Source organism: Anser brachyrhynchus, assembly GCF_964034855.1.
Source record: "Anser brachyrhynchus genome assembly, chromosome: Z".
Classification (NCBI taxonomy): domain Eukaryota; kingdom Metazoa; phylum Chordata; class Aves; order Anseriformes; family Anatidae; genus Anser; species Anser brachyrhynchus.
Window position 1 is genome coordinate 60,594,687 of NC_137697.1, and position 18,957 is coordinate 60,613,643.

The 18,957-nt window shown below is 36.0% G+C and overlaps 1 protein-coding gene across 1 annotated transcript in view; it reads right to left on the minus strand.

Moving 5' to 3' along the window:
* SNX24 (sorting nexin 24) overlaps positions 1 to 18,957 on the minus strand; it is a 97,598-nt gene that overhangs the window by 8,298 nt on the left and 70,343 nt on the right. The window contains exon 4 of the mRNA XM_080574173.1: positions 139 to 233. Coding sequence (XP_080430299.1) covers positions 139 to 233 — 95 coding nt within the window. The remainder of the gene's footprint in view (positions 1 to 138; positions 234 to 18,957) is intronic.

Below are 18,957 nucleotides of genomic sequence, written 5' to 3' on the forward strand. Positions count from 1 at the left end.
TAACATGAACCTAATGCCCATTTATTTTACAGTGTTAGAGTTGGCAGCAAGACCATTTTAAGTCAATGGAATTGCATCAGCACTGAGTGGATATGGGCCTTCTGGCCTCCATGTATTTTTCAATAAATGAGAGCTTACCCACAACTTTCTGCTTTTGGCAGGGTAGGTACATGTCGAACGTTCAGGAAATCAAGAAATATTTTAGGAAGCTCTTCATTTTCTAAAATGACTGTCTGTAATAAATAAATAAATACATGAAAGGTATAATAGAAAACCAAAACTTATATTATATATATATTTAAATATTGCACACTTTTAACTCAAGCTACCAAAACATTTTCCATTTGCAACACTGTTCAATTCTTCTTCACTTTTTAGCACCTATTTTGGCGTGCTTCATTTCAATAGGAAAACCAAAGTTCTTAATGAATCATATATAAATACTTTCAGCTTCTGCTACTACATTGTTTTTCACTTGCCACCACTGGTGCCAAGCTAGAAGCCTCTCAAACAGAGATGTCTGATTCTGAAACTAAGTTACAGGCACATTCATTTGTGAATAAACCTCTATTTGTTTAAAACATAAAATAAAACAGCTACAGCTCAGTGCTTCAGTGTTCACCTCTCTAAAGATCCCTGCCTGGCACAACAGTGGAAAAAGGAAGTCTCAACTTTGTCGAACTTTATTAATGCATGCCTTACTAATTAATGCATGCAAACAAGGTAAACTCTTTGCTTGTCTTGACAGATCAGCTTACAGCGTACTCTTCATATTTGCACGGTGATTCCTAAAGACAAAGCTCTGACCAAAGACCTTCTGGTCTCTCACCAAAGACCTGCCACGTTCTTCCATGGCAATGACATAATGGCTGGATGGACTCCATCCTCCTTTGTTTTTGCACAGACGATGTGACTTACAATTTCTAGTAAATTAATTAAAAGTACACTTAAAAATACATAGCAAATAAATGAAATGCTTACATGCATATTCATCATGAAAGAATGACTTTTAAAGAAACAGAAGACCTCTAACAGTTTCACAAATGCAGACCAAAAAAAAAAAAAAAACCACCAAAAAAGTTGATTTTCACATGGCAAACAAACCAGTTCATATATTCAATCAATGTCTCATCTGAAAGATTAACTCTTATTTATTTACTGTTCACACTGCCACACATCTATATAGATATTAGAGTACAGTACTTCACATACAAATGAAAGTCACAAGCTCTTCTCTAAAGAGCTTTGCTTCATAAAGGCCTGACCCAGAGCGAATATATACATGGAAGAAACTTCTCCAGATTTATAAATAAATGGTTAAATAAAATCACTTGTGCAAGTAAAGCTATCCACTTTCACACCCTGTGTTAGAAGAAACGAAACTAGAGAAGAAATAACAATGGTGATGGGAGGAAAATATACTCTGCTTATACACAGGAGATAACTTATTGCTGTGTACATATTCTTCTACATTGCAATATTAGAAGGAAGACACAATAGCATGCAGAGGAGAACAGGCACACACACACACACACAAAAAAAAGAGGTTGGAAAAGACATATAGAGGTCATCTCATCTACTCCAGACTCAGAGCAGTTTGGACTAAGGTTTTACAGCAAAAAATTTTGGTTATTTGTGTAATGAAAAAATCCAGTTGATCTAAAAACTACATAGTGTACAAAGACTCAAAGAGAGAAACACATTTAAAAACAAAGACATTTGGTAAATGGTTGTTTTTATGTTACATCTGCAAATCTGAATTCAGAGTCTACATTTCTTCAACAGTTGAAGCCATCACAAAGAGGTTAAAAAAATAACAAGGAAAAATACAGCTTTTGGACTTTTCTGTCCTAGATTGTAATGGATATAACAACTTTTATGGAAGAAACAGAAAGATGTGAAATGTTGACAAGTGTTAAGCCTTTCAGTTCACCTTTATATGAAGATGCTGCATTAAAAAATGCCACTTCATCTGCATTCTGTAAAATCAGCGCTTCACTGCTGCAAAATTTATCTTGTTCTGCATTCAGGTTATGCACAGAAGGAGGAGTGGAGGTGGATGCATATTCAGAGGCTGTGTGAATTGCATAACAATGTGTATGACGTGCTCAAATAAAACCATCTTACTAATTAGATGCAATGGAGAACTACAAGAAGTTGTGTAAAGATACTTAAGGGCATCCAGTGCTTCCATGCAACCTCATGCTTGCACTTCCTGTTCCCAGCTTTTTCCAAAAGAAGAGTTGCCTGCTGAGGCTGCTCAACAGAGCAGTGATTGTTAGGGATATGCTGTTGTGTAAAAATAGAAGCTCTCAACAGCTCTTACAAACCGATTTGCTGCTATTCCCACTCACTCCAGATTAATATCTCATTCTGTTTCTTTCAATTTTTTTTCACAACATGCATCAAGTCAACCCAAACCCTGATAGACTGCCCCAACCAAATGTAGTTCACAAAAGAGATGTGAGGAAATAGCTTTTGTTTTAGTGTCTTTTTCCAAAAAGTATGTTAATTGTCAGTAACTCTACTTTTCAATAAGCTCTTCAATAAATTTCAAGCAGCAAAATTTGTAGAGAAACAAAGGCAATTTTGCACTGTACTGTATTTGGATACTGCCTCTGCTGACTGGGAATTTTATCATTTCCAGAATTTTATGAAGAAAAATACGACTGTATTGAAAAAAAAATAGGGGTTTTCCAATTAATGTAATGCAACAGACATTTTAAGGAATCACAAAATAATGGAATATTTACTTATTTAAATAATGACCAGCAAGTGAACAAATTACCTTCTGGTTTGACTTTAATGCCAAAAATGGACAGCACACAATCTAGCTGTTTAATATACATGGTAGAAACTGTGCTTTCAGAAAGTACTATGCCTTCAGAAAAGACCTTGGGAACAACAAAAAACTAGCCCATGCTGAATTAGGTGCATCTCTTTATCTGTATTTTCTGTATCTGGTGGTGGCCAGTGGATATTCAGAGAAAAATATAAGTGTATTCTTAACTTTGCATTTAAGTTGTTCAAAAATATTCTTAAATCTGAAGTAAGTGTTTTTGTAATTGGCTTAATATACCTGGAAATAACCCATAATACAACGGATTTTTGACTTATGATTGAAAACTATTTTGCAAACTTGATCTTTAGGTAAGAGCTGAGTAGAAAAGTTTCCAGTAAGTAAAATCTCTAAACCACAATCTATAATTTGTGATGTAAAATGCTCAAATGTTGCTTGCATTCAAGTGAATATAAGACAGTGGCTTGTAAACATGACTACATCTCATTTTCTCAGCAATCAATCAGTTAAAGATATATATTTTCAAAGAAATAAAACTTTACAATTATTTTATTAGTAACATCTGAATTCTACCAAGATCATAGTAATGATTTTCAAATATGGACCCCAGCAAATTAATTAGACTGATTTAAAACAAAAATCAGAATGTGTATTTCCTTACTGAAAACAAAACAAAAACAACAAGAAGGAAAAAAAAAAACACAAAGAACTAAAAGAACTAAAACACCTAACACAAACAACCTCTGGCAGATTTGGGCAGTGACCCCACAATACATTTTTCAAACTCAATTGATTTCTGCTGAACTAAGCGCATAAATGCCATATTTTCTTAAAAAAACGTAAAGGGTGTTTATCCGTTACTGTCATACTTTAATGAACTACTCCATGCTCTAGAAAAACAACAACAACAAAAAATCACACTTACACAAGGGAAAGCTTGATGTTTATATCAGCAGAAATGTATTTTTTCTTCGAAAGGGTGTAATTATTATTATGTAACACAAATCACAAAAATCCCAATTTTTCTACCTTATCAGTTTTATAAAATCATGTTCCCTGAGGATGTCATTGATTAGTTGCACATGTTCTTTCAGTGACATCCAAAATACTTAATTGTCAGTTATCTTTTCTCCTTCAGCAAGTAAAATATAGTCACAAAATTGCAAAGGGACTTGTTCTGCCTTAACCTTAGCTAGATGCCATCATGCAGTGGAAAACAGTGCTAAAATATCACAGGATAATGCTCTCCAACAAGGGAGACATATAAACAGCATAATGATTTCCCACGAGTTTTCTTTTTAGAAAATTGTCACTAAAGCCAGGGTAAATGGTGACATATCTTCACAGAGGACACTGAAATCGAACACTGGCATTCTAGTTAGGTCCAAACCTACTCATCAGCCAATTATAACAGTAACTGAACAGCTTGCTGAAAACCTGAACAAGACCACTTTGCTAACCTTAGGAGATCATACGACAGGAATGTACTATTTTCACAGATTTTATTATTATTATTATTGTTGGTTTTGTTTTTAATAAAAAGACTTAAAAATAATTTCTTACAATCATGTCTCATACTTTCTCAAGGTTACTGGAACAGCCATTAGAGAGGAAGAAATGAGAATGGGGAGCTGAGTTACAAGGTTTTTAAGAGTCCTTACAGACTTTTCCATTCAATCGGGTTTAGTTTGAAATGCTGTGCTGTTAGGGTGAAAAAGTTCATGACAGTTTTTCCTCTCTTCACAGGGAAAGATGCTTCACAATACCTAATTCAGTGGTGCAACTAAAAAGGGGGAGAAGAAAATCAATACTTTCCAGCTACAGTAAGTAGGCTGGAGTGTCAGTCTCCACTGGGACCAAAACCCACATCTTTTAGAACACTTTAGAGCCTATATTCTTCTATTAACCTCCTTTTCCTGAACTGCTTTATACAGTCCCATGAAATGATAAAAAGGTTACCAAAAAAATGTATTAACTAAAAACCAAGTAGACAGAGGAACCAGACTTCTAAGAGAAATGTTCCTTTTCTTTTTTTTTTTTTTAAATAGCAGATACAATAGTGCTTTGTATTACCCATTGTAAAGACCTACAAAAAATTTACTTCTTTCTTCAGTGAGAATGTTATTGCATGCTATCAACAAGAATTATCTCTAAGTATATCACTTAAGTTGTCATAGTAAGGAATCACCAATTTTCAGTACCACCAGAAATGGTGGTACCACTGATGGGCAGTTTTGTTAGAGCAGGAGGTATCAACGTTGCTTAAAATTCTGTACAAAGACATAAGAAGCACAAAACCACAAATACAGCAACACTAAAGTGATGTTCTTTCTATACAAAGCACCATCTAGCCAACGCTCCTAGACTGCCTATCAAATGGAAATCAACAGCAGAGGTGTGCAATCTATACAGTAGAGCTTGAAAGCAAACAAGATGTTGACTGTAGGTATTATATGCCAACAAAGACCCATAAAATAATATCTGAAAGTTAATGTAAAAGGTTTTACAGCAAAAGTTTATTTTTTTTTTTTAAAGAATGAATGAAAGAACAAACAAAAGAACGAAGGAAAGAAGGAATGAAAAAAGCACTGGGAGAAATTGCACCTCTGAACCTCAAGACTGGAGAAGAGTAAAAAAAAAAAAAAAATTCCTGCACCAACTTTCAGATCTATTTACTATACTTCTGAGGAATTTAAAACTCACTAGGTATCTCCTGAGTGACGAATTCATCTATCACAATGCTTTCACGATTCGGAGAGGAAAAATGAACTACATAGAAGCAATAGGTTAAACGACTGCTGGATCATCACTGAAGATCTATATGCAGAAAGCTTCATGAGAGTCTATAGGCTATTAACATTTTCACTTATGTCTTACCTAATTTTAACACACTTTACTCATTTTGATTAAAAATACTACCAAATAAGTTTTAAGTTAATGAGTACTTTAGTTAACTGGTTAGTTAATTACACATTTACAGTTCCAATTAATGCTTAAGTACTAAGTGGAGAACAGACTGATGAGGTTAAGCGTATAAATACAACCCATTTGATGTGAAAAATACAATATTGAATTATTTTTTTTTGGAAGACTGCAAACATAATGTAGTAAGCGCATACAGTGAATTTCTCTTCACGGCAAAATAGAAGACTAGCCCTTGAAAGATTAGAAACAAAGTGCAACAGACTACAGTTCCTTTGAAAAATAAAAATGAAAGAAAGCAGTCAATATTATTTCCTGAGACACTGCTCAAAGGATTGAAGGTTAAGACAAAGCTGGATGAGAAATGAAGAAATCAACAGAGCAAAAGGAAAAGAAGCTGAAAGGCAGGTTGATATTCAAAAAAGGTAGTAGGAACAAGAAAGCCTTTTAAAAACAAATAAAAGGAAAAGGTAGTACAAAAGAGAAAGCAGATCCATAATGACAAAGAAAGACACCAAAATAAACGTTGATTTTAAAATGGCTGAACCAAAGTGTTTTTTAAAAGTCAATGGACCACTAAGACAATGAACAATTAACAAGTAATTAAGACCATGTCAATAATGCTGCTGAAAACAAACAGATGCAGGAATACTTCAGACAATAATATATATATCAATCAGAATATCCAGAAAACACACGTTCCAGGATGGTATAGAATTTAGGTATTTTTGCTTGAAAAGTTGTCTTAAGAGACTTCTTAAAAGCACAGGGACAGAAGGCTCAGGAAAAGCAATGCTGCATTAACAATGCACAATACAAACGCTACAATACCAGAATTGTTAAAAGCAGAAGATGTTTACACTTACAATAGTGTATACTGAAAGCTTAAAGGAACTAAATACAAACAAGTTGCAATGAATAAAAAAACATTCAAGCTGCAAATAGCAACACCTGGAAAGTTTGGAAATTACTTTTTTTTTGTTTTCCTTGTATAACCAGATGCTCTCCTCCTACGTTGGTCTTTGTGCCTTCATGCTCTGAGAAGGAACATCCGAGAAAACATGGTAGCAAAACCTACAGCAGTATCTGGACAGGTAAGTAAAGACTGCCATAAATACATCCTCACGGAGTGAATAAGGCTGGTACTGAAAATGTCAGTTCCAGATATTCCAAATTTGCAATGCTTTTGTCAATCATAACAGAGTTCCACTAGATTTTGGGTTTAGTACCTTTTCCTGTCTTCTTCATACATGATAACCCTTGCAGAATTCATCACTGCCAGATTTAAACAATGGAACCTCAGCATTAAATAGTAAACATCTGTGGTTTTGGGGGGGTGAGAGGGTGGGGATCCTCATCAAAGTATGCCTCTAATTGATGTCATAAAATGCACAGAAGAGTATTTGCTTGTTGTAATAAAAAGTCAGCAGGAACACACAGTATTCCACCAAAACACCTATGGGAACTCCCAGATGAAATTTCTCAATTAACAGTGGTGTATACCGCATAGTTTATGGCTGCTTTGCACATGAGGACTGAAAAATGGCAAACAATCTAAGGCAAAGTAAAACAAAATACAAAAGTATCAGGAGAGATCTGAAAATTTATAAAGTTATAAGCCTGTAACAGGCAAGTTAGAAACAATTACAATATAATTACAATATGGAATAGAGTTACTGGGCACGCGGATAAACATGTTTGAACGGAGAAGGATGGCAGTACTGTAGTAAAGGGAGATCCCATTTCAAAATTTACTGCAACCCCTGAAAGGATCAAAAACCACTGAGATAGAGGTGGCCACATCAATAGAACCTGATTTCATTTCCAAAAGATTATTGACAAAGAAACCTACCAAAGGCTTTAAGGCAAACCCGAAACCTAGACCTGCAATCCTTGCGAAGGTAAATAATTAGTTAAATGTCATCAAACAGAGGTTAGGAGAATACAGCCCATAGTGAGGTATATAGGGAAAAAAATATCAGTGTGATGAGCTTTAGGCTGACCATTTGTGACCACAGGAGTGAGGTGCTGGGGACTACAATATGTCCCTCAAAAGGTAAGCTCACTACCCTGCAGCAATTAGAAAAGGCAAATTAAAAGATTATTAAAAAGTATTAGAAGAAAAAGTAGTGTTATTAATTATTAATACATAATATTGTTAGGAAAAAAAAAGGAGGTACTTCTTCATGGGACAGGTAGTTATTTAAATCTTGTGCCATAGGATGTTGCAGATGCTGAAATTTTATGTCTTGTCTTTAATGAGAGACTAAACAGTTTGATTGAAGAGAAATTCAATGAACTGAAAATGCATGGAAACTGAGTGTAATAAGGGGGAGGTGTCAAAGAATGTTCTTGTGTTCTCCCTCATGTATCTGCTTTTGACCACTATCAAAGGCAGTCTGCTCTCCCAGAGGAACCTGTGGTCTAGTCTGCTCCCTATACTACTTTATGCTACACCAGCTGAGTTACAGTCAAGTGTACTTGTCAGCAGTAGCGGATGGCCCTGTCAGAGAAGGAAGATGGAGCATGGCTGGGGGATAGCTCACTCTTCTACCTTCTTTCACTCAAACACCATCATTCAGGTGGTGGCAAGAGGCTGCTTCCACCTGCCAGTCCCCACCAGCAAATCCCCATGGTGAAAAGTAGTTTCTTGGCTTTTCGCACCCACAAACCCTCTACCTCCTTCCTCTCCCAGCTTTAGAGAGGGTGCAGATTTGCTGAGGAGATACTGGAGCTCTGCTCTGCATTGCAGATCCTATGTGAAGGGCTGCCATGGACTGAAGACCAAGTTGGAGGCTGATGCAGTGAGTGGACACTGTCCCCACTTGCAGGAAGTGAAGACGATGGGGTGATTTTGGAACAATAATCTAACACTTCTTTCTCCCTCTCTGCTGTGAGTAGTTTTATTTCAGAAACGTGCACATTACTTAAAGATGTGAAAAGCCATATAACACTAGGGCAAAACAAAGATAAAACAGAAAGGAGTTAATGGAACACAATAAATGTTTTAAGAAATCTTAAAAGATCACCTTGAACCAAATGCTGCTTGCTTTGTTTTCCTGTATTAAATACAAACTAAGAGAAACACATTTCTGAATGTGAAGTGAAAGTGAAGTGAATGCTATTTCAATTAACTAGAAGTTTTACATACACAGGCTGTACAATATATTGAAAATAATTCATACTTTATTAAAAATACTTTGAAAGAAAATATAATTTTAGCTGCAGAGTAGCTGCAGTACCTGTAAGTATTTTCATGTTTAATTTCTAGACATAACAAAATACATCAAAATGTTTTTTTTTCTCTTGTTAATATGTTTCATTTCTAAGGGGAGTTAAAAATTGTCACCAATTTCTGCACAGGATAGGTTTTCTTTTTTCCTATATCGACATATTTTCTATATACTGCATTTACTACTCAATACTTATTAATAACGAGGAAACCTATGAGCAAGTCAGAAAAAAGGCCAGAATTAAAAAATTAAGCCATACTTCATTCTTCAGGGACAAATGCAACAGAATGATACCCCAGCAATCACAGACACAGAGGAGCAGCCCTGCGGCATGATTTTTTCTTAATCTCCCCATGAACACCCTGTGGATGAGCCCTATCTGAATGTGTTACAGACTATTCTGTTAAGACGCAGATGTTGGTTTGGATCTTAGAGTTTTTTGGTCAGATAATGTGGTTTTGATCAAATAACACAGCTTTGAACAAACTGAAAAAGCCCAAAAAAACACTGAAACTCTTAAAGCCCCTCAAAAGACTTGAAATAGTATTCTTCTTTGCTTTTTGCCTCATAAGAAACACCCCACCACACTAACTCATAATATTGGCTTTGCTGGGAAAGGAGGTGGTTGATTAAAACTGATGGAGTTAGCTATGAAAACAAGTCTTGCACTCCACAAAACTGACAATTTCATGTAAATGTCATCAAAAATCTAGAAATCACCAGAGGAAAACTCCCCCATTTAAACTGCTTGCATGAGATGGTGTAACAAAAACGCTATTCAACTCTAAGGTAACTTCTTATTTTGTCTCCCTGATATTTTCTTGTCACAGGTTTTGGGTCAGAGTAAACTCTTGAGAAATGATTCGACATTCCCTTTGAAACTAATTAGACTAAGCAGCCGTACCCACTCCAAAGTCCAAACAAGAGAACGTAGAAAGCACAGGGAATTCACTGCACTTGGGGTTAATGAACTCATTGTGTCATTTTTGCAGAGGTAAAGAAGGGGTAACGTAACTGACCAAATGCATTTATATATATATATATATATATGAGATTTGGTAGTCTTTTCAGCAGAAAATGTGGTGTCAAATAAGGACTCTAAGCTATTTTGTTAGAGTTTGCAATGTTGGAAGAGTAACTGTAAGAAGAATGTTAAACTAAGTTTTAAAATATCAGATGCTTACATTAAATTTTAATCAGCTTAAAAAGAAAACACCATGTTGCATTTGCAAGACATTTACTCATCTTCAACAGGTAACACAAGGTAAAAATCAGTTTTATCTTTTGCTGAATAATTAATACAACAATTTACTTTGATACCCTAATTCTGGAGCTAATGAAGTGGTGGCTTATACAAGAGCAAAGAAGCACAAAGTAAATGTTGACCACTATAAACTCAGAAATGAAAGAAAGAGAAAAACAGAAAAAAAAAACTAAAACAGAAGTCAGCACTAAGAGCATGAATAGATATCACAGGAATATAATAACAATATATTTGTTTTAATTTGTGACAGCAACTCGGTTTCACTTAGAACCACTGTACACAGGAAATTCCATTTAAAAACACACAGCTTTTCCAGGTCACATCGTTAACTTCTGTTTTGTAATAATTCTTATGTTTAAAACATTTCCCTAGCCCCATCAGAGAGCAAGATACAATCAACTTACAATGAGGTAAATGCTGTGCTGACAACGATAGTCATTGATTCAAAAACATGTTTTCTGAAAAAAAAAACCCACCCTCATGAAAGTTTGTTCTCTTTGAAAAAAATTCTTAAAGAGTTTTCTAATCTGGGTGCAAACCAACAGGTTAAAGTGGAAGATTCAGGCAACATCTTCTTACTTCTTTATACTACAGAAGTATTCTGAAATAAATGGTCAAGATTTAGATACACCTAACCATATGGACCCTAGAAAAACAGCATTTCATAAATGACACAAGCAAGTTGGAATCCATGTCAGAGAACAACAGAAGCTTGAACAGTTATTGGTAAATAACTAGCACTAATTATTCTGTGAGAATTTTTTTGTCAAGGGTCAAAACTGACTAATTATTTTCATTAAAAATGAAAGACAATGTAAATGACATGAATGATAGCAGGGCAGTCAGAACTGAGTAAATTATTTTATTTTCCCAAACACCATCAGAGCAGGTTGATGCTCAAGACTTCAAAAATGAACAGTAAACACTTCCAGCAGTAAGAGCCACTGCAGAACAGGCATGCAGGGAAGACTTTAATATACGGCAGTCATGTTCTCATAACATTTAACTGGTCCATCAAGAGGCTAAGTTTGTTAATCCTCATACTAACTCACTTGTGGATCTTGACAGCTGGGTTCCTTCTATGTTGAAAGACTGGGGACTGTATCCCTGTTCTCAGCAGCACACACCATAGTACTCTTCCTGAAAAAAGCCTCTTAATTACACACAATGTTTTGTTCCAGAACAACCATTCCTGTGCTCTATTTACTCTGCTTTATGAGTATATACCTGTATTTCATTAAAATCTGTCAAACATAGATCTTGCTTGTTAATACATTAGTGCCAAAATGCTGGATTAAAAACCCTTTCAAATAAACTTTCAGAAAAAACTCATTTTGTCCCCATTCCCTATTTCTCCACCACCACCACCACCATTACAGGAGAGATCTGACAGCAAGTTATCAAATTCCTCTCTTAGCTGTGAAATCAACTGTTCGCAGAATCAAGCCCAGCGTATTGTAGAGTGATTTTGTGTTGTGAGGGAGTCAACAGTCTTTAAACAAGTAGGGTAAAACATATAAATAAAAATACACCAGCAAAGAAGTTAGGTGTAGATTTTATGATGCTAAATTCTGCATGCTTTTTACAATTTTAGGTACTTGCTTGCTCGTGGATTCAATCTGCTGTGGGGTATAGCCCTTAGCAGAAATTAGTGTTATTAGAAGTGCTAGAACTAGAAAGTAACTCTCTTTCTGCAACCATGCAAACCTTGCTTTTTGTTTTTGTGGAGCTACTAACAGAAGTTACAAGGTTTTCTGTTTTTTCTTATTCACTTCGCACCCCCTTAAGAAAAAAAACATGAAAAAAAAAAAAGAAAAAAAAAGCCAAGGGAAAAAAACCCAAGAAAAAAAAACTGTCCTTCCTTTTTCACTCCCACCACCCTGGCAAAAAAACCCTCACCTCTCTTTCAGTGAAATGAGCATGCCTTGTTACATGCTGCTCTGTAACTATAGGAGCAAATCAATAGCAGCTGAATGCCATCTGCTTCGGGCAGCAGAACAGCACCAAAAGTGTGAGCAATGCATCTTCCCTTATTGAAAGGTTATTTTATGCAAGTAAACAATTCATCGTCTTCTTGCACGCTTGATGCTCATTTACCACTTCTGATCAATAAAATATGCAAAACAACAAAAAAATTGAATCCTAAGAGTAGTTCTGATGCCACTGTGATAGTTAATCAATATCAGGTCTCTGTTCAGTAAGGCAGGCGGTAGGGTAACTCCTTTATTGTATGAACCCAGGAAAATGTGTGGAAATATGTCTTGTTGCCTCTAATATACAGTATGAGGGAGAAACACAACTTCTACAGGGCAAATTAAAAAAAAAAAAAAAAGAAGAATGAAACAGGAAGCACTATTTTAATTTTAATATTTTGCCCTATTATGTAAAGGTTACTTATGTCAGCCTGCCTGATGATTTGTTGCAAAGAACCTGCTGTTATACTGTTAATAGAGCTATACTATGATTAACATAGATATTTGGTTAAATCACAGCCGTTGCAAGACATGCTTTGGACAGCAACCTGCTCTGCTTCCTTCTAAAGCTGCTCTGCCTTATTAAGTCTTGGTTTTCAATGTATTTATGTTTCAGGTGAACTCAGTTTTTCTGTTAAAAACAAACTGCTATGGGAATTTCTTTTGAACAGGGTTTCTTTTAGTCAGACCACAAACTGCCTTATTACATTAAGCCTCCTGACAATTGATTCAAGTAGAATACTTCTCTCCCAACAAAGAAAACGACATCATTTTTACACATATTGCAGAACAAACTCTCCAATTTAGACTGTTTCCTAAAAGAACATAAAGTACTTGAAATAACAGTTGTTACTCACAAAGGCTCTTCTCTAGTGAGCTATATACCCTAACATTAAAAAAATTAAGCACTCTTTCATTTGAACAGTAATTTTGCAGAATATGTCACAAAGATAAAGCCACAAATTCAATTCCACACTGCATGTTCAGATCGGCACTTATTATCACAAACAGGAAAGAGTAATGAAGAAAATGTGTATAGGAACACAATTATTCAAGTGCACAGTCTTTACTTACTTTTGCTTATTTCAACAGTAGGAAAGCTTGGGTACACTTCTATAAAAGAATATCTTGGTTCCATTTAAAAGAACAACTGAGTACAAATCTTAAAAACAACCACAACAACAAAAAAGAAAAAAATATTTTCTAGGTATTTTCGATGCAGACGCTTCCCAGTGCACTGGCCATTATTAAAATGAATCCAAACAACTCTGCATAAAAATGAATTTATGACCAAAAATAAAGTATCAGTACCAAACAGTAACTTGCAGTCAAGCAGCAGCACTTGTACACTGGAGAGAAAAAAATCACTTCCTCATTGTTCACTTCTCACAGCTCTTAAAAAACAACACAACTGCATGAACATATCTGTAAACCAACTTATATAGAATTTTTAAGACAATTACTGGTAATTAATAAAGCACACATTCACACATATGAAAAAAGTCCTTCTGATCAACCAATGAAACTTATAAAATAAGATGCATTTGGCATTTGGGTTTATTTATACCTGTGAACAAGAGGATAATTTATAAGCAACACTACACTTTTTTTTTCTTTTATAATCTTGTAAGAACCCAAACATTTAGTTTTAACAGACAGCTAACTCTCCTACATACAAGCTGTCCCTTCTACAAGCTTGGAACAAGCTCATTCTGCATGTCATCTTCAAGAACACATATCAGTTCGTATGCACTCCAATATACAGTTTGATCACATTTATGGAAACCCAAACAATTTTGATCAAATTAATAATACAGAACATAGCAGTGAAAGTGCAGTAGCTTTGAGTCAATGACCCAACTAGCAGCAAGGGTATAATTTAAAGTCAGAAATTTCCAGTGCATGCACCGTTAGCCACAGTGAACCTGTTACTGCTCTAAAGGGAATTGTTTGCCTCTTATTAGATTTTCTACAGCACAGCCATAAGTGATAAATGTACTGCTGTACTCACTGTCAAGTTAATCAATGCTGCCAAAGTTTTGTTGACCTAACAGTAATCCATAAAGTGAGCGGCATTTTCTCTATCCCTATGACATCTCGGTCCTCAGTGGGGATACAAATCTTACAACAGCATCTTAAAAAAATGAAAAAAAAAAAAACCAAAGCAAAGCAAAGGGTGTGGGGGGGAGGTATTTCAAAAATTCTGTCTTTAAATTAGCAGACTGAGAATTCCTTGTCTCTCTGAGAAATCGCTTAAAAATGAAGGCCTCACAATGTGTTGAGTTTGATGGTTAAAATACAAGCAAATGGATAACTTCACAGAGGAAAATGCCTTTTGTACTGAAAGGAAAGTAAAAAACAGCATCAGGATTCTTCCAAGGAAAAAGTTGTGAACACGATTTACTTGTGACTATAGATTAGTGCACTGGTTCAAACACAGCACGGCGCAGCAATTCTGAAGACAGTAATGTGAAAACAATAATAAAAAATTGCCACCAATAAAACTTGTCTATTGCTGCATCTGGCTGTAATTCACAATCCATGTGAGGCATCACCACTGGAAAGAAGAAAAAGTCAGGAAACAACCCCTGGTAGAACGAGCTGCTCTATAAACAAACTGCTGCCATGCTTTCACAAGCAATTATAGACATATGAAATATGAATTGCCATTGATTTTTCTTCTAGAGGTCACTCTGTTCCATGTTTTACGCACTCTAGGCATTTATTTGGGTGGCAAACTGACAAGTTTTTACAGAATTAACGGAGCAATGTAATCCTTGCTCAATCACAGGTACTTCATTATGGTTCTGTTCCTTGACACTTGTCCCTCCCAAAACTCACCAGCAAGGGATTCCTTGATAAAGGTGAAGAACAATGCAACTACTTGTGAAAAGAGACGATCCTAACTTGGTCAGTGAATGCTTATTTACCTCTTCTGTGCTGATGGAGGATGAGCAGCATCAGCAGAAGGTTGCATTTATCAGAGTGTAGCAACTCTACAGATAATGTTCTGATTTTGCTAAAGCTCTCCACATTCTTGCTATTGAAAGAGGGACAAGTTCTCCCAAAAGGAGACATAAGATTGCAAGCGAGCCCCCTAACAGAAGTAACATAACCATCTGTATTTCTGTTAAAAATTCCCAGAACATTAACACAGTGTGAGGATGACAAGGTGTTCTGTATAAATCTCATGGTTTTGCTGTTATCTCTATGTTTTACAACTGCTTTAAGTTCCTCAACCAGCAACCAGAGGACAACTTAATTTTGGCCAGTAATTTTGGCCAGTGAGTTGGAAACTGGGACTCATGAGCTCATGAATCACATATTCTGCATTTTCAGAAACTTTCTTTACCACTATTACTCATTTTTGGCCCAATTTTTTTGTTCTCTAGGTTTCCCATGCAAGAATAACTTGTAAGAAAGGCTGTGTTGCACCCTTCCTAGTGTTACTGTCCCTGTAGGCTCTTGGTTACCCTACAAGTAACCCTTGGCATCTGAAGCTAAGGTTACACTGATATTTTAAATCATCTTTCCTACTGCCTCAATTAAAGGACAAAAGCATGCTAAAATACTATGGTACAGAGAGCTTAATTAGACTCTGGACTCCACAATAAGCAAATAAAAGTGGAGTATGCCATCAGTGTAAGTATGTCCGGAGAACTGGTGCCCAGAAATCAAAGTGGGATGTGGATACAGTATAAGAGTTCAGAGAGGGTTTATAGTAGAATTTATGTCTACAATTGTCTGTGGGACACAGAATTGACCTGCACTTGATCATTAGAAGACAACACTATGACTAATATTTAGACTGAATGAACCAGTCATGGGGACTGTGACGGAATCAAATTCACACAACTTTAATGTAATGTAATAAAATTAAATTAAAAAATGAAAAAAAAAACAACAACCCAGAAAAGCTGGGTAGTGACGTGAAACCAAATGACTCTGATACACATACAAAAATGATAACATGATGGTTGAGAAAAACGGCAAATACAATACAGGAAAAATAATTTAGATGTCTCCATCCACACATTAACGATCTTGTCTTCTCCACCCATCCACTACCACAGCAATTAAGTGGTTCGATGCTGGACTCCTCTTTGATTTCTTCAGTGAATATCACCCCTCTGTAAAAACTGGGCAAAAACAATTGCCCAAACTAGAGCAATTGGAATTTTTTTTTTTTTGTCCACTGTCAATCTGTTTTGAGATGCCAAGCCTGGCAGGTAGACCAGACTGAAATATTGTCTCTACTTTTACATAATTAAGACTGCTTCTGAGTATCTGCATTTGAGCACAATTGTTGAGAGCCACCTGCATCATTAGAGCACAAATTCATCATAAAACCCAGTAGCCTTTATTTCTGATACTAAAAAAGACCCCAATATGCTGTGGTAACTTACTCTTCCAGTACACATCCTCATCATTCCAGTGTTTAAAGTTGGATAACTAATTAAGATTGTATGATTATGCAAGTTAGTAATATGCAAGTTAGTAATAAATGCAAGTTAGTAATAAAGATATCTACCTGTAAAGCCAATAAACATCACTGCACAGCATATAAGTACAATGACCTTATAAAAAAAAAAAAAACTGCTTCCTAATCATGAAGTTATATAACTGCTGCTGCTCAAAAGTATTAGCATGTATTGCTGCATGACCTTGGTTAAGAGTCCAAATACACAGAGGAACATTTGATGGGATAACATAGAGACAATTGCTAAAATGCTGATGGCTACAGGACTGTTGATTGTGAATTCTGTGCATAGACTTTGCTCCCCTGCAGCTTTACTATGATGTCTTGTTGCTTAATAAGTGTTTTTAAAATGCTAAATTAGTAATCTCCACCCCTGAACCTCGTCTGAGAGCTGGATCCCATGCCGAAAAGCACACTTGGAAATCTGGATGTCTGGGGAAACTGGGAGAGCTTTCACTCTTCTAAATTCCTCACGCTTTTTTGGGGACATTCTAAGAATTTTGCAGAAACCAGTGTTACAGCCAACTGCTCATAAACCCAGTTACTCAGAATAAAAAATACAACTGTGATCACTTAGTGACTTGCCAGAGAAGATATTAAAGAAAAATACTGGAAATATGTGGTTCAAGGCACTCTGTCTGTTGCTGCATGCTAGTTATTACCAATACATGAGCTGACATGGCACCACACTATCACAGTTATGAATACTGTATTTTCCTAGTGATGATGATATTCTAGAAGTAATAACTAAAAAGACCCTAAAAAATGGAGGATGAACTCTCCCAGTCTGCTACATGTAACTGGAGTGACATTTTCTCAGAATGTTTATCAGGAAAGTTACCATTGACCTTTTCATTTTCCTAGAATAGACATGCCCAGTGGGTTGCAACAGCATAAGAAATAAGATTTTTATCCAACCATTTTAAAACTGTAATTCCACAAAAGCAGGCTCCAGCCACACAGCTGCTTTAAAGGCCACGGATGCACCCCTGAATCTGCTGGTCTGGGAGAGCAGCCTTACGAGCTCCGGCAGTTGGTATGTTTGTGCTTATCAGTTTGCATGAGTCATGCCAACATGAAGAGCAGTGATACCACTGACCAAGGCTAAGGTAGTTCTCTAAAACTGTCTTGGAAATTAAGTCTGATTAGTGTGGAACAGACTGTGTATAGCCCAACTCTTTCTTCTTGGTGGAATAAATCTGGGAGCATGTTACTCTAAAGCCTTACACACACAGCTAACACCATCAATTGAACCAACTTTCAATACTTTCTTTGAGCATACTAACACTCGAAGTCAATAAATTTATTTCTGAGATGACAGGGAGGCTCTCTTCACAAGCAGATGATTCTCAAAAATCAAAAGGCTGGCCCTTCAGTTGAACATCCAGGCAGCTCTCCTGCAGTTTACCATTAAAGGAAATATCCAGAGCATGTGCAGAATGCAGCTTACAGCATGTGGGCCAATACGAACTGATGTGCAGAGACATCTGGAAGAAAGAGCCACCATTCAACACTGTGTAGGTATGCATCAGTAGGGAGACCCACCTGCATTAAAGAGGAACCAAACTCTAACATTCTAGGCTTAAGTCTCTACCAAACACAAGTGCTACTGGTTATTGACACTAACAAACCACACTTAGACATTCCCTTGTCTACCAGACAGTTACAAACACAACTCTGGTAGCATAAGTAGGGCTTTCATGAGTTTTAAGTATAATCAGAATAAGTCCAGTGATCAGCTCTGAATTGCGGGATCTGTGATTTTCCTATGCCTTTATTTCTTGCACCACGTTGTAAGAGAAATGTATGTAGCAAATGTGTCAAATACAATTTGACACCTCATTAACAGAAGTCTTCAAAATAAATGGCAATTAATGCTTCTGCTGTGAGGAGAAGCAAAGCTAATTGCTGTATCACAGATGAAATTTTCTTTTGTGATCAGTGGTTACTCTCAACTCCATTTTGCTGCAACAGTGTTTCTTAGTGCTTTATTTGAAATTTGCATTCATTGATAACGTTGGTTTACTCTGACTTTTATACTGAGCTTTGAACTAATTGCTCTCAATTAATCTGTTCCACTCTTTGATAGCTTATTTATCAGATTGGGAAAGATAGATTTAATGGTCCTTGCTGGAAACAAGTTCTTTAATTGGAAATACCAGACTGTTTAGTTCACTTTGTGCTCTAGCAATTAAGGACAATTTGGAAAAGCGTTTTTCCCCCTACTATTGTCTCCTTGATTAGATTTCCAAAGAAGCAGACAAAACAAATGACAATACCACCTA